Raw genomic sequence first — 14,144 nt, forward strand, 5'->3', positions numbered from 1 at the left:
GGTCCCTGGCACCGTGTGGCACTTCGGGTCCCTGGCACTGCGCTTCCTCTCCCCGCACCTGCCGGGGTGCCGCTCACAGCCGGAGCCCCGCGGCCGGGCAGGAGGTGCCGGGGCGCCGGAGCGGCTGCTGCGCTGGCGGCGCCAGGGCCGAGCACCTGCCCGCGGCCGGCGGCGCCGGGGGCGCGCACAGCGCTGCGCGGGGCCGCGCTCGCAGTCTGGGGCGGGCCGTGCGCGTGTCGCCGCCGACGTCACAATAGCGGCCGGGCCGAGTCCCCACCCGGTCGCAGCCGATCGGGGCTGGTTTGAGCTGGTGGTTGCCATAGCGACCGGCTGCCCTATATATGGCAGCGCCGCGCCGGTGGCGGAGCTTTGTCAGCCGCCGCGCTCCCGTCCCTGCCGGCCCCGCTCCTCCGCAGCGGCCAGGGCGCCTCCCGCCCGGCTCCGCGCACCGCGCCCGGCTCGCAGGAGGAGGAGGCGGCTCGGAGCGACGGGACCGGCTGCCGAGGCCTGGCAGCCGCTTGCACCGAGGCGAGGTGAGGCGGGCGGCGGCGCCGTTCCGGAGCGGGGCCGAGCCACGTGTACGCGGGGGCGCTGCCAAGCTCCGCGGCGCGGCCCGGCCGCTGCCACCGGGCAAGGGGTCTCCATCTTCGCCCGGGAAATGTGCGGCCCCGCGGGCTCCGGGGCGGCTGCGGGCGGCTCGGGCCGGCTTGCCGGGGCAGGTGCTGGCGGCGCGGCCCGGGACCGGGGGAGGCGGCGGCCCCGCTGGGGCCATCTCCCGGGCGGGGAGCGGCAGGTGCTTGGCCTGCGGGCCCGGGGCCGAGCGGCAGGGCCGTGCGGGCTCTGTCGGGGCCGTGCCGGCGCCGGGAGCTCCTGGGGAGCCGCCGTGCCCCCGGTCAGCTCGGGGCTGCGCGGGTTTGGAGAGAGGAGGCCGCCAGCCGCGGCGGGCGGGCGGGCAGCCCCGGGGCCGGCAGCGGCGTTGGGGCAGCGCCGCGGGCGTGACTCAGCGGCTCCGGACACCGCTGCGGAGACAGGGAATGTTCTGGAGGGCGGCTTCCAGAGGAGCAGGGATTGTCTCTCTGGGGAGCCGCAGGCGCTTTGCCCGCGGCCCAAGCAGAAGTACACACCGGAGGCTGCCGGTTGCCTCGCCGGGAGCGTTCTGTCTCTGTTCTGTGTAGAGTTGTGCCGCGGGGTGGAGATGGAAGGGCTTGCTGGAACTTTTTGGCAGAGTCTGCCGTGCCCGGCACCAGCGCTTCCCCGTAGCGGGCTCAGAGGAGCTCTCGCTGTGCAGGGGAGGACAAGCCAAGCCCTCCCTGGTGCTGCTCACGCAGCCACAGCTAGAAGCCCCTCAGCTGTCTGCGGAGCTGCAGCGTCCTGCTGAAGTCGTCCCGCCATAGGATGCAGCTTCTCCTTAATCATAATTTCCCGAAAAGTACTTAATTTGCTTTTTCTTAAGGTCCTTTCAAAGCAGCTTTTAACAGAGGACTTTAATCTAGCTTGTGTGGAATTAAGGCTGCATGTGAGTGAGAGCAGGGGGAGGATGAGGCTGTGTGGATTGCTGGGGTTTACTTCATTAGAGCTAAAGCTTAGTCCGGTTTGAATCTCAAATCTGGTTTGGTAAGTGATCAGCTCAAGATGTGAAGTAGTTCTAGACAGTGACAGTTCAGGTGCCATATGCTTCTGAGGGCTGCAGTGGTACTGAGGTGTCCCTGACTTAAGTCCTCCAGTAGTAAAGTTTTGTGACTTTTACTCCCCACAGTGTGTGGGACGGAGTCTGCTGGTCTTGGAGCCTCCTGAACCTCCAGCAGCAGTAGCATGCCTGAGTTTACATATGCTTGTGCAAACAGACTTGATGAGGATGGAGCAGTGGTCTGACCAGCAGTGAATAGTTTTGAGTTTACACGATCTGCAGGCGCATCTGTGCCCAGATGGGTGCAAAAACGCTGAGAGAAGCAGGGGGCTGGACCTGGTTGATGAAACCAGATCCTCCAATGAGTCACTTGCAGTGCTGAGGTCTTTAAAAGGTAGCACGCTTCAGCTGGAGCTCACAGCTCCATGGAGACTGTCCTCTGGCCTGCCCAAGGAAAGGGTCACCCACGTGCTGTGCCATGGGCTTCCCGGGCCTGGGTGGCACAAGAATGTGCTTTTGCCCTTTAGTTCTGGTCCTCAAGGAGCTTTGTGAAGGCTTTATGAAGTGTTAGCTGGGATCACTGCTGTCTGCATACCACAGGTAAGAGCCTGTGGCACTGCCTGTACGCTCTGGCAGAGTGTCTCTGACACTCCTGACAGCTGAGGCTCTCCTCCCATGTATCCTGGAGGTCTTGGGTAGTGCAGGGAAGCTCTGGCTACCAGCAGAGCAACCTCAAGGAAAGCCCTGATCCCATGGCTGGCATTGTCTGACCTGTGGTGGGAATGCTCAGCTGGCTGTGAGCTGGGGAGAGTTAGCTGTAGTGTCTCTGTGCTGATCCATGCAGGAGTGCCCAGGAGCCGTGGTGAGCGTGCTGGCATTGGCACTGGCTGTGGCAGTAGTGCCCAGGAGCCGTGGTGAGTGTGCTGGCATTGGCACTGGCTGTGGCACTGCCTGGTGAAGGTGGTGACAGTGGCACCTGCCAGGGACTTAGCCCAGTAAGCTTGGGCACCACTGCTGTGGTTTGGGTTAGTGCATCATGCAGTTGGTGGGCAGAGGAGAACGTGGCCTCGGGCTGGCAGGGTTCTGTGGCTCCCTGGTCCTGATGAGCTCTGACCTGCCCTTGTGTACACTCCTGGTGTGTGATGCTGCTGGTGGTCCCTGTAGGGGCTGTGCAGTTGTGGAAGAGAGAAGCCCCATGGAGCAGTGAGCCGTGAGTGGGAGCTGTGGGTTTCGGTGACACGTGTTTGCTGGTGTTTGTGTCCACAGGTTGTGCTTGAGCCATTCCACCTGAAACTGATCCTTGGGAATCATGAGCAGCTGCAGCAATGAGGAGTTTGAATTCACCTTCCTTGATGAAGGCTTCACTGCCAAGGACATCCTTGACCAGAAAATCAATGAAGTGTCATCTTCGGTAAGTGTGGCAGGAGGCTCCCTGCCTGCTGTGGCGCTGCCAGGGTCGGAAAGGGTGGAACCAGCTGTCTGCAGACCTCCTGCCAGGCAGCCTCCTCAGCACTGGCCTCTAGGCTCATCCTGTTGGCCACTGCTGGGAGCTGCAAGCTGTGCATTTGCTCTAGGATGACAAAGATGCCTTCTACGTGGCTGACCTCGGGGACATAGTGAAGAAGCACCTGCGGTGGCACAAGGCCCTGCCTCGGGTGACTCCCTTCTACGCCGTGAAGTGCAACGACAGCAGAGCTGTGGTGAAGACCCTGGCTACCCTTGGGGCAGGCTTTGACTGTGCCAGCAAGGTGAGGTGGTCTGTGCTCTGCAGCAGCTGTTGGCATGCAGTGAAGGAAGTGCTGTCGGCTCTGCTGGGCTAGGAGTTTGCCCACCTGTCATCAGTCCCTCACCAGTGGGCTCTGCTCTGTCTGCAGACAGAGATCCAGCTGGTGCAGAGCCTTGGGGTGCCTCCAGAGCGAATCATCTATGCAAATCCCTGCAAGCAAGTCTCCCAGATCAAACATGCTGCCAGCAGTGGTGTGCAGATGATGACCTTTGATAGTGAAGTAGAGCTAATGAAAGTTGCAAGGGCCCACCCAAAAGCCAAGTAAGTTCTTCCAGTTGTTCTGTAATTCCCCCTTGGGTTTGCCAGGGATGGGAGCATCTCCTGCTACCTGACACTTGGCCTTCACTGGCTGAGATGGGCTGCAGAGCTACAAGGACATAAACCTGCTGTCAGCCAGTGTAAACCTTGTAGTATGAAGAAATTCTGTAGAGTGAGGGTAGTGAGACAGGTGGGATGAGGCCTTGAGCAGCCTGGGCTGGTGGGAGGTGTCCCTGCCCATGGCAGGGGGTTGGGACTGGAGGATCTCTGAGGCCCCATCCAACCCAACCCATTCTGTGAACATGAGTTGTCTGCCCTACTGGCACGTTAGGGAAAGGCAGGGAGCTCAGTCTCATTCTAAGGTCATAGCTGCCTGCTAGTGATGTCTTCTGTGGTAGAGCTGAGGCCCTTCTGTTTCCCACCTCAGGCTGGTCCTGCGCATCACCACCGATGACTCCAAGGCAGTTTGCCGCCTGAGCGTCAAGTTCGGAGCCACGCTCAAGGCCAGCAGGCTGCTGCTGGAGCGTGCCAGGGAGCTGCACCTGGCCATCGTGGGAGTCAGGTGAGTTGGTGCCCAGGGATGAGGGATTGCAGTCATCTGCCTGAAGAAGCCTTTTGTGGTGGCTTGAGTTTTCTGTCAGCACCTTGACTAACACAGTGTGGGACGGGGGGCAGGGGCGGGGGGCAGGAGCAGGGGGCGCACGCAGGAGCAGGCAGCTCTGATTTTGTCTCTCTTTGCAGTTTCCATGTTGGCAGTGGATGCACAGACCCAGAGACCTTTGTCCAAGCAATCTCTGATGCCCGCTGTGTGTTTGATATGGGGGTAAGTCTGGTCCTGCTTTCTCTGGAGCTGCTGCTCAGGGCTGGTGGCAAGACTGAGTCACTCGCAGAGCCCTGCGGGGCGGCCGGAGGGGGCTGCTTCCCCCTGGCTGGTGTGCTTGGGGTCACGGAGGGTTGGCTTGGCTGGTGCTGCAGAACTGGCTTACGGGTGTGCTGAAACTGGCAGCTGAGACTCAAGTGCTGCTGCTGGAAGAGGAGTTTGCTCTGCTCTGGGCATTAATTCCATGGTGGGTGGTGGCCTTTGAAGCTAAAATAACTGAGCGTTGCTTTCTTAACAGTATTGCTCTTAATTTCACTTCAGGCTGAGCTGGGCTTCAGTATGCACCTGCTGGATATCGGCGGCGGCTTCCCTGGTTCTGAGGACGTCAAGCTGAAATTTGAAGAGGTACAGCTTTGCTGAATTCTCCTCAGCTTGCAGAGTCCTGCTGAGTGTTAGCTGGGGGAAGCACAGTCTTGCTTCTGTACTGGTGTGCAGACAGGCTTGCAGGAACCTGCCTGCTTTGAGAAGTGGAACCCAGGGAAAAAGCGGGGAATGGGTCTCAAGCCTGACAATGAGCTGCTGGGTGTTCTTGCCACAGCTCCTGCCAGGCTGGAGCTGCATTACGGGATGCCATGTTTGCACAGGGAGACAGCAAATCAGTTACAGTGACTTTGCTGCTACTAATGATGGGGGCAGGCATGGCCCGGCCCGGGGCGCCGCCCGGCTCGGGGCAGTCTTTGCTCCATGGCATGCCACCAGCAAATACGGTGGGCTGTGGTGTGATGGAGTCCTGCTGCAGTTGGAGGCAGCTTCAGAGCTTGGGACATCAGTGTTGGTGGAGGCAGCTGGATGTGAGAGCTAATGGCAGAACACTGCTGTTGAAGCCTTGGGGAACAGTGAGCTGGGGGTACTGCCATGGTCAGCAGAAGAGCTGAAGTGTGGGGCCTTGGGGGGCATCAGTGCTGGTTTAATGAGGCTAGGACAGGCATTTCTCTGAACTCCAACTGAGCTGTTTGACATCACTTGAACTTAAGTGACCATTGTTGCTGTGTGCAGGCTTAATCCCAGACAGAACTTGGGTTAGGAAAATAAAGATGTGAAGAGGGGTTACAATAGCACAGACTGGTTCAGGGTGGGAGGGACTTCAGAGCTCCTCTGCTCCAACCTCCCCACCATGCCCAGGGACACCTCTCAGCTAGATTCAGCTGTTCAAGGCCTCATCCAGCCTGGCCTGCAGCACCCCTGGGCAGCCTGTGCCAGAGGCTCACCACCCTCCTGCTGAACTTCTTCCTCAGCTCCCTGCTCTGTCTCAGCTCCAAACCATTCCCCCTTGGCCTGTCTCTAGACACCCTCAGAAGTTGTCTCTCTGCAGCCTTCCTGCAGGCTTCAGGTATTGGAAGGGTTAGGGCAGGCAGCTCTAAGGTCCCCTGGAGCCTTTCCCAAGCTGAACACGTGCACAGTCACTGCAGCCTGGCCAGTTTGTCACCGTGGGTTGCAGTTCCAGGTGCTGCTGTAGAACATCAGTACCGTGGCAGTGTGAGAGAGCACACTGAAGCAGTGGTGCTGCCACCTGCTTCCTCCCTAGATCACGAGTGTCATCAACCCAGCCCTGGATAAGTACTTCCCCGTGGATTCCGGCGTGAGGATCATCGCGGAGCCGGGCCGGTACTACGTCGCCTCAGCCTTCACGCTGGCAGTCAACATCATTGCCAAAAAGATGGTGCTGAAGGAGCAAGCAGGTTCTGATGGTGTGTGAGCCCAGCCCTAGCCCTGCTGCTAGCCCCCTCTCCTGTTTCCTCCCAGCATTCTCTTACTGCTGTCTTGCCTGCCTGCAGATGAGGAGGAGGCAGCTGACAAAACCCTGATGTACTACGTGAACGATGGAGTCTATGGCTCCTTCAACTGCATCTTGTACGACCACGCCCACGTGAAGCCAGTGCTGCAGAAGGTGCGTCCCTGCAGAGGGGCACGGGCTTGCCATGTGTCATGGGGTAGAAGAGTCCCTGTCTCAGCAGTCCCCTCTCAGTTCACTGCTCCCTTCATGCTGCCAGAGTGTGGCATTTGCCCCACAAAGCCTGTAGTGGAAGGAGGTTAATGCCAGGGTGCAGCAGGACCTGGGAGCAGCTCTTCCTCCTGGCTGGGAGGGGCAGTGTTGCACTGATGAGGATGCTCCTTCTGGAGCCCTGCCCTGCTGGTCTCACTGCCCTCCCCTCTCCCCCACAGCGGCCCAAGCCAGAGGAGAGCTGCTACTGCTGCAGCATCTGGGGCCCGACGTGCGACGGGCTGGACCGCATCGTGGAGCGCTGTGCCCTGCCCGAGCTGCAGGTGGGCGACTGGGTGCTGTTTGAGAACATGGGAGCCTACACTGTGGCAGCAGCCTCCACCTTCAACGGCTTCCAGAGGCCAGCAATACACTATGTCATCTCCAGGCCAGCCTGGTGAGTAGCAGTGCTCGTGCCACAGCTTCCTGCCCCTCGGACAGGGCCAGAGTCTTGGTGGTGTTGCCCTTGGAAAACCTCCTGTGGTGTGGAGAAGGCAGTGCCTGAAGGCTTCTGCTATGTGCCTAGGACAGCCCTAGCCCTACCAATTGCCTTCTCCTTTCTCTCATGGACTCTGCAGGAGAGCTGCTTTTAAAGGGGTAATGTTAGGAGTCTTGCTCTTTAACCTGGGCTGCTTCAGTCTTGCACAGCGTACAGAATCCTTACAGGCTCTTCACATTTAGCTTCTGCAACCAGTGACTAGCCCAGTCAGTCCCAGTTCTACCAGCATACTGCCCTCTGGATTGATAGCTTGCTGAATCCTGACTGCAGGAGCCAGGAGCACTCAGCAGTACTGCTTCATGATGGGATCTGTTTATCTGGGAGCTCTTCTGTGGTTTAGATTCAGCTCTGGCTCACTGCTCAGTGCAGGGTGCTAGAGCTCCAAGGGAGTTACTTAAACAGCAAACAAAGAGAGCAGAACTGCCTCTGGAATTGGAGGGTGCTGTGAAACTGCACCTTAAGCAGTAGCTTAAAGTAACCTGGCTGCTGTTCTGTGCAAGGCTAACACTGCATCTGCGCCAGGATCGGGGGTGCAAGAGTCCATCTGCCTGCTGAAGTGGCAGAGCACCTTGGGGCAGCAGGGTTATCCTAAAGCAGGATTCACTTTGCTCTTGGGCTCTTCTCAGTGCCACTGAACTGGCAATTCCTGCTGTAAAAGTAAGAGGAAGCTTCCTCCATTCCTTTGCCAGCCTTGCATTTGTAAGGCTCGGCTTATCTCTAGTGAAACCTCTGACTGAAGCATTCCTCAGACCAAAGGAAGCTTTTGGATTTCCCACAAGGCTCCAGACTGGTGTCTAATTGAACTGGAAGTGTCTCTGCAGGAGAAGAATTAGCTTTGCACTGCAGTACTTGGTGTGTGGTGAGCTTTAGGCAGAGCCATCAGCTAGCTGCAGCCCTCTGCCAGCCCTGCAGGGCTGCCTGCTTGTCATGCAGCTGGGGAGGAAGCAGCAAAGTGGTGGTGCAGAGCTTTGTAGAACAAGCAAAGGCTTTTTGAAATGCAGTCAGAGAGAGGTGTACAAATAAACCTGTGGGCAGATAGCTGTGAAGGGACAAGGTGACTGCAGCTCTCGGTGGTCCCTGGGGAGCTTCCTGCCTTGGATGTCTTGTAGGCTGCTGTAGTGTGAGGTAAGAGTCCCAAATACTCAGCTGAAGTTCTGAGCTTGTCTCTCAGCACAGTTCCTGCCTGAGCATGGGAGGGCTTGGGTGCTCCTCACTGGTCATCTCCTTTGCATTCCCAGTCTGTCACCTGTGCTTTGACTTGAGTCAGGAGCCCCAGGAACATGATGGTGTGGGGTAAGGGACAGCCAGTGGCGTGGCTCTGAAGTTCTGAACTAATGCCTGAGCCATTAACTCTGTGGCACATGGCACACAGGTGTGGCTCCAGGTGTGTGGGTGCAGCTTTGCAGGTCTAGATCCTACCCAGCAACCAGCTTGGTGTTGGCTGCCTCAGCAGCCAGAGTGGGCTGCCCTGGTTCCTTGGGTTTGGGTTTGTTCCCTGAACTGCAGGTGATGAGCAAAGAGCTGATCTGAAGCTTCCTGGCACTTAGATGCCTTGCCCAGCTGTTGGGGCACCTGGAGGTTGCTCCTTTAACAGTTGCTCTTGTTCTTTCTAGGCAACTAATGCAGCAGCTGAAGGAGCAAGGGTTCCTGGCTGAAGTGGAGGAGCAGGATGTTGCCAGTCTGCCACTCTCCTGCGCCTGGGAAAGTGGAATTGAATACCCAGCGCCCTGTGCTTCAGCTAGTATTAATGTATAGGTAATCAGCTAGTACTAAGGTATAGGTAACCACCAGTAACTCACTGCAAGGTCAGTCGTGGGATTTAGGGCATTTGGGGGACCATTAACTTAATTCTTGCTAAAATTCTCAAGTGGGGTTGTTTGGGTTTTTTAAAGCTTAGGTTTGGCACAAATGAAACAAAGGACTAGGAGCTGGGTCACAATTATCTGTTCCTATGGAAACTATTTGAATATTGTTTTATATGGATTTTTATTCACTTTTCATCTATGCTACTAAAGACTGATCCTCAACTGTCAGCCAAGTATTTGTAGCTTGGGTATGACAGACTGGGCTGAGCTTAGTGTTTTGTGACCTCCCTGTTTTAAAATAAAGTATATTGAAGTAACTGGTCCTGTGTTTGCCTCCTCTGTAGGGAATGAGCCTGTCCTGGCTGGCTCTTGCAGCACTTCTAGAGGCAGCCCCAGGTGCTGTGAGCTCGCTAACCAGCGAATTACAGAGTTGCCATCTCCTCCCCTCCCCTTGCTGGAGTGAAGGAGCCCCTTGGTGGGCAGGGAAGCTCCTCTGTGTCTCTTGCTGGGCTCTGCAGCAGCCTGGGTGCTGTGGGGGACGTGCTCAGCTGTGACACAGGGCAAGTGCAGTGCTGGCCTGGCTCCTGCCTGTCCCTGCTGCTGGCTGTTCAGACAGCCCCCTGGCTGCCACTGACAAGCTGCTTGTTCTGTGTCTGAGGGTTCAGTTACGTCCTGGGGAGAGTTAAGAAGCTGAAGGTGTAGGTGATGGCTGCTCTAAGCCTTATTGCTTTAGTATAAACTGGGTAAGAGCTGGGACTCAGCATCCTTTGTGTATGCAGTGGGGTTAGAAGCTCTTGCTGAGGGTCATGACACTGCTTGCTGGCTGTGGTAGGTGACAGTAAACTGCAGGAGCAGGGGGAGCTGCTGGCAAACCCAGTGGGTTCTGCCTGGAGCAGAGCTTTCTGGCTCCTTCACACCATGCTGGGTTACTGCCAGCTGCTGCACTAAAACTGCAAAGTTTCTGCCAGACTAACTGGTGCCAGGCCTGGATCCCTCCAGTTGTCAGAAGGTCCTGGGCTGCAGGCATCCCTGAGCAAATGCCTGGTGTGTAGAGAGGAAAACCTTCAGGTGTTCAAGTGTATAAAGCCTAAGGTAGTGTGGTGCTTACAGGCTCACCCCTCAGGCTGAGAGGTTCTCATCAGTGCTTACAAGTACCTAGGGGCTGGGTGTCAGGAGGATGGGGCCAGACTCGGTGCTGCCCAGTGACAGGACAAGGGGTAATGGGCATAAGCTTTGAAGGTCAGAAGTTCCATCTAGACATGAGGAACTTCTTCAAGGGTGCCAGAGCCCTGGAGCAGGCTGTCTGGAGAGGTGGTGGAGTCTCCATCTCTGGAGACATTCCAAACCCACCTGGATGTGTTCCTGTGTGACCAGGTTCCCCTGCCTTGGCAGGGGCTTGGACTGGATGATCTCCAGAGGTCCCTTCCAACCCTGCCATTGGGTGTGATCCAAAAGGCAGCACTGTTGGTGGGAGCAGTGGCTCCAGCAGGGTGAGAAATGAAGCTGAAGGAATCAGCCTCCCTTCTGTGCTTTCAGCTGAGGCCACTCCTCACTAGGGAGTAGTGCAGGGCAAGGAGGTGCTGGTGCCTCCTGCCTGAGCCTCCTGAAGCATCCCAAGGGATTTATTTTCTTTCTCTGCTCTATTCCTAGCTTCAGGCTTGGCCCTGGGCTGGCACTTGCCTTTGTTCTCATGCATGAAGGAGTTGGGGTTTTGCCCTGGGTGGGAGGAGGGCTGGCAAGGAGCTGTCTGCTGGAGGCCAGGGCTGGCAGTGTGCTAATAATTAGCATTTTGATTAACTTCTGCTCCCTGAAAGAGCTGTAGCTGACCTTCATTCTTTGCCTTCCTCTTCCAGGGCAGGTGTGTCATAACCTGAACTGGTGCTCTGTAAGCTGTGTCCATGGAGAGTACCCAGGGCTGCAGGAGCTGTTAACTCCTCTTGGACATCATCTGTGTGCAAGCAAATAAAGAGCACCCCAAACACCAAACCCAGTGGCCTTTGCTAGCTGACTTAGTGCTTGGAGGAGCAAATCCTGGGCAGGGGGTGGTGATTCTCACTATGCTGAGCAGATGTTCTGGGCTTTGGACACTGAGTGGCCTGCTCTTGACTTCCAGGGATCTGTAGTGGTCCAGTTCCACTCTCAAAACACCCAAGTGGCAGGAGCTGGTTGGATGTCTGCAGGGGTTTGCTCCCACCCAAACTAGGGAAAGTGGTTTCCTAGTGCAAGCTGGAGCACTGTGTAGGCCAGCAAAGGTGGAGCAAGGCATGCACTGAACCCAGGGTTTAGTTTGACCTCTTCTCCCTGAGGCTTGGACCACTAAAACTTTTGCCCAGTTCTGCCATGGTCATTGGCTGAATCCAGTTGTTCTAACTGCAACTCTTCATTATTCCTCCCTGGAGCAAGCCTGCCTGGGGGAGGGAGGAGCTGCCTGTCTCCTGGTTAGCTCAGCAAACAGCAGTGAGAGCCAGGAGCAGCTCAGCTCACTTCTTGCAGCACCATGCTTGATGCATGGTTAGGCTCTGCCTTGCTGTGGCCATCTCTGTGCAGAGACTCTGGCATTCCTGCTCCTCACTTCAGCCCTGCTCACTCCTCTCTGGCACCTGTTCTCTTGGGCTCACTTCTGGAAAAAGGGAGGGACAGCTAAGGCCAATAGTGGGCTAAGGGCACGGCTTCTCTTCACCCCACTCTGAGGCCTCAGGAGTGCTCCTGTGGCTGTACCTGGCCTGCCCTGGGCTCCAGCTGCTGTTCTTTGGGGCAGATGTAGTTTCACACACCAAAGGTGGTGAAGCAGGGGTCCTCTGAGACTGCCTCAGGGGGAAAGGCAAAGGGGGATGTGTGAAGTAGAGGGAGAATACTCAGCTGTGAGCAGACAGGGACAGGGTGGGGAGCTGCTGTGGCAGTGTGTAGGGGGCAGCCTGCTCCTAGCTTGCTGCAGGAGTATTTAATGGAACTTGCAGGCTGCAGCATGGGGCTGGCAGGCAAACAGTGCCTGAAGCCCCCCTGCAAGAGCCAAGTCTGTGGCCCCCTTTGCACCGCCAAACCAGAGGAAGAGCAACAGGAGCAGGGACCCCACAGCTCCACCTGCAGGAATGAGGCTTCCTCTGGGACCAGGCCTGGAGCTGGAGAGGGCTCCCCTCACAAGCAGGGGACATGGTTTGGACTCAGAGGGAATTAGACTGGAGAGAAGGAAGATGAATGTTTGCAGAGTGATGGTGGTTGAAAGCCTGGCCCAGGGTGCCCAGAGAGCTGGGAGCTGCCCCACCCCAGGAGCTGGTCTGGGTCAGGTTGCTTGGGGCTCTGAGCAGCCTCCTCTGGTTGGGGATGTCCCTGCTGGCTGCAGGGGCTTGGAATGGATGAGCTTGGAAGATCCTTTCCAATACAAACCCTTCTCTGACACTTGCTGTTCCTGCTGTCTCCTGGCCAAAGGCAGCCCCAGGCTGCAGTAACACTGACCTGGGAGTTTGCTCTCCAGCATCAGGCCAAACCTCTTTGGTTGCTGGCCACAGCTACTGCAGGAAGAGCTGAGAACAGCTGGGGCTTGACTGTCAGAAGGTGAAATACCATCAATGGCTGCAGCAGTAATAATTGTTGTCTGTTTTCACTTGCAGTAAGCTCTGGGCAGTGCCAGGGGAAGTGAGAGTAACCTGATGCAGGGCAGTGTCCCTGGGTTGGGCATGCAGCACCTGCCAGTCCCTATGGCTCTGAGGACAGTTGAGACCTCTTGCTGTGGTCTGCTTTCAGTGGCCACCTTCTGAAGGTCTCCAGTTCATCTCTAGGTACTTAGAACACTGCTCTGGACTGCCCTGAGAATGCACAGACAGGTATGGGCCTGGCACTTGTGTTTGGGCAAGATGAGCTTGTGGTCCTCTGTGTGTGGGAGTGTTCAGAGCAGCTAAAGCACAGCAGTGCTGCTTTTGGGGAGCTGATGCTGAGCACTCAGAGCACTGCAGCCACCAAGACATTGCCCTTTGCAGGGTGAGAAGGTGGAATCTTGGGCATGAGCAACAGTGCCCTTTGCATCCCTGTTTTGGTAAGGAGAGGCTGCCCAAGTTGCAGGCAAGTGCTGGAGCCCTGGCAGAGGAAGGGAGGTCCCTCGGGAGCACACTGCAGGCCTGTGTGCCCTTACCTTGCAAGCCTCACTGCAGGCCAGCTCATGCTAGACCCTTACTCACCTGTGTTTCTTGACACATCCACTACAGCAGCAGTGTGCCTTGGCACACTGAAACCTGCCCTCATTCCAGGGAGCTGGCTCCAGCCTTGTCCACGCTCGTCCCCAGAACAGAAGTGGCTTCATGCTCCTGAATTCCTGCTCTGGTCTCAGCCTGCCCTTGCGCTACTGCCCTGCTGCAGGCCAGCAAGTGGTCAAGCAGCAGCAAAGCTGAGCAGGGAAGGAAGCCAGGGCAGAAATGTTCCAGAGCAGTGCTGCCAGCTGATGCTCCACCATCCTGCTCCTCCAGCCACTTGCTGCCTGCTACACCCAGCAGCAGCATTTCACCACTGGGCTGCTTCTCTGCAGCCAAGCCAGCACAGCAGCTGACCAAAGGGAAAAGCAAACCCCCAATCCGGCTTGCCACGGGGGGGCAGTCCTCCTCCACTCGCCAGACTGGGTGGCCAGGCTCCTTGGATGGGTGCTGCAGGGCTCCTCTGCTTGTGCCCTGAGGATGTCATCCCCCGATGGGTGCCTTTGCCTGCAACCCGGCATGAGCCAGGGCGCTCCTCTGGGCGCGGCCAGCGCAGGTCCCCAGATGAGCCACAAGGCGGCGCTCGGCTCAAAGGAAAGCATCGAGAACGCCTCTGCCAGCCAGGGACAGCTTCCCGGCCGACCCCACACCGAGTGCTCCGGGCTGCAAAGGACCCCCCAAGAGCATCTCCTCCAAGCCCCCTGCAGTCAGCAGGGACAGCTGCAGCTGGAGCAGGCTGCCCAGGGCCACGTCCAGGCTGAGCTGATGTCAGCCTGCGGCATGAGCCAGCTGTGGTCAGAGAAAGTGCAGAGAAGGCAGGCCAAGGAAAAAAAATGAGACCAAAGCCATAAAGGATTGCACAGCTCAAACCCCACAGCTCCTGCCCCAGCTGTCCACTGGAACGGGAAACAGAGGGTTTGAGGGGTTTCATACACAGAAAACATCAACATCAGTGACTTCCACTAGGGCATTACCTCAAGTGTCTCATCAGCTTCCAGCCTGCTGCCTAAAGCCCAGCCTAAGGCTTGGCTCTTCAGTCACTGAGTGCCACTTTTTATTCTGCCCCTTGACTGCTGTGGGTGAGTGCAGGTCAGCCTTGTCAGGGGCGTGGGGAAGTCCAAGCAGCT

At 57.3% G+C, this 14,144-nt stretch overlaps 1 protein-coding gene across 1 annotated transcript; it reads left to right on the top strand.

Annotated features, from left to right (window-relative positions):
• The first annotated feature begins 270 nt into the window (after positions 1-270).
• Positions 271-9,146, top strand: ODC1 (ornithine decarboxylase 1). The gene is made up of 11 exons (XM_054180122.1): positions 271-528; positions 2,894-3,038; positions 3,202-3,375; positions 3,502-3,674; positions 4,099-4,233; positions 4,413-4,494; positions 4,813-4,896; positions 6,077-6,239; positions 6,327-6,439; positions 6,715-6,929; positions 8,645-9,146. Exons 2-11 carry the CDS (start codon positions 2,937-2,939, stop codon positions 8,784-8,786), a joined length of 1,383 nt encoding a protein of 460 aa, XP_054036097.1. The 5' UTR covers positions 271-528; positions 2,894-2,936; the 3' UTR covers positions 8,787-9,146.
• Positions 9,147-14,144: the final 4,998 nt, after the last annotated feature.

Source organism: Dryobates pubescens, chromosome 3 (genome assembly GCF_014839835.1).
Source record: "Dryobates pubescens isolate bDryPub1 chromosome 3, bDryPub1.pri, whole genome shotgun sequence".
In the NCBI taxonomy this organism is placed as follows: domain Eukaryota; kingdom Metazoa; phylum Chordata; class Aves; order Piciformes; family Picidae; genus Dryobates; species Dryobates pubescens.

Coding starts and splice junctions, on each gene's coding strand:
- ODC1 (XM_054180122.1), top strand. CDS start 2,937: ATGAGCAGCTGCAGCAATGAGGAGTTTGAATTCACCTTCCTTGATGAA. Junction 6,440..6,714: donor TGAAGCCAGTGCTGCAGAAG/GTGCGTCCCTGC, acceptor TCTCCCCCACAG/CGGCCCAAGCCAGAGGAGAG. Junction 6,930..8,644: donor GTCATCTCCAGGCCAGCCTG/GTGAGTAGCAGT, acceptor TGTTCTTTCTAG/GCAACTAATGCAGCAGCTGA.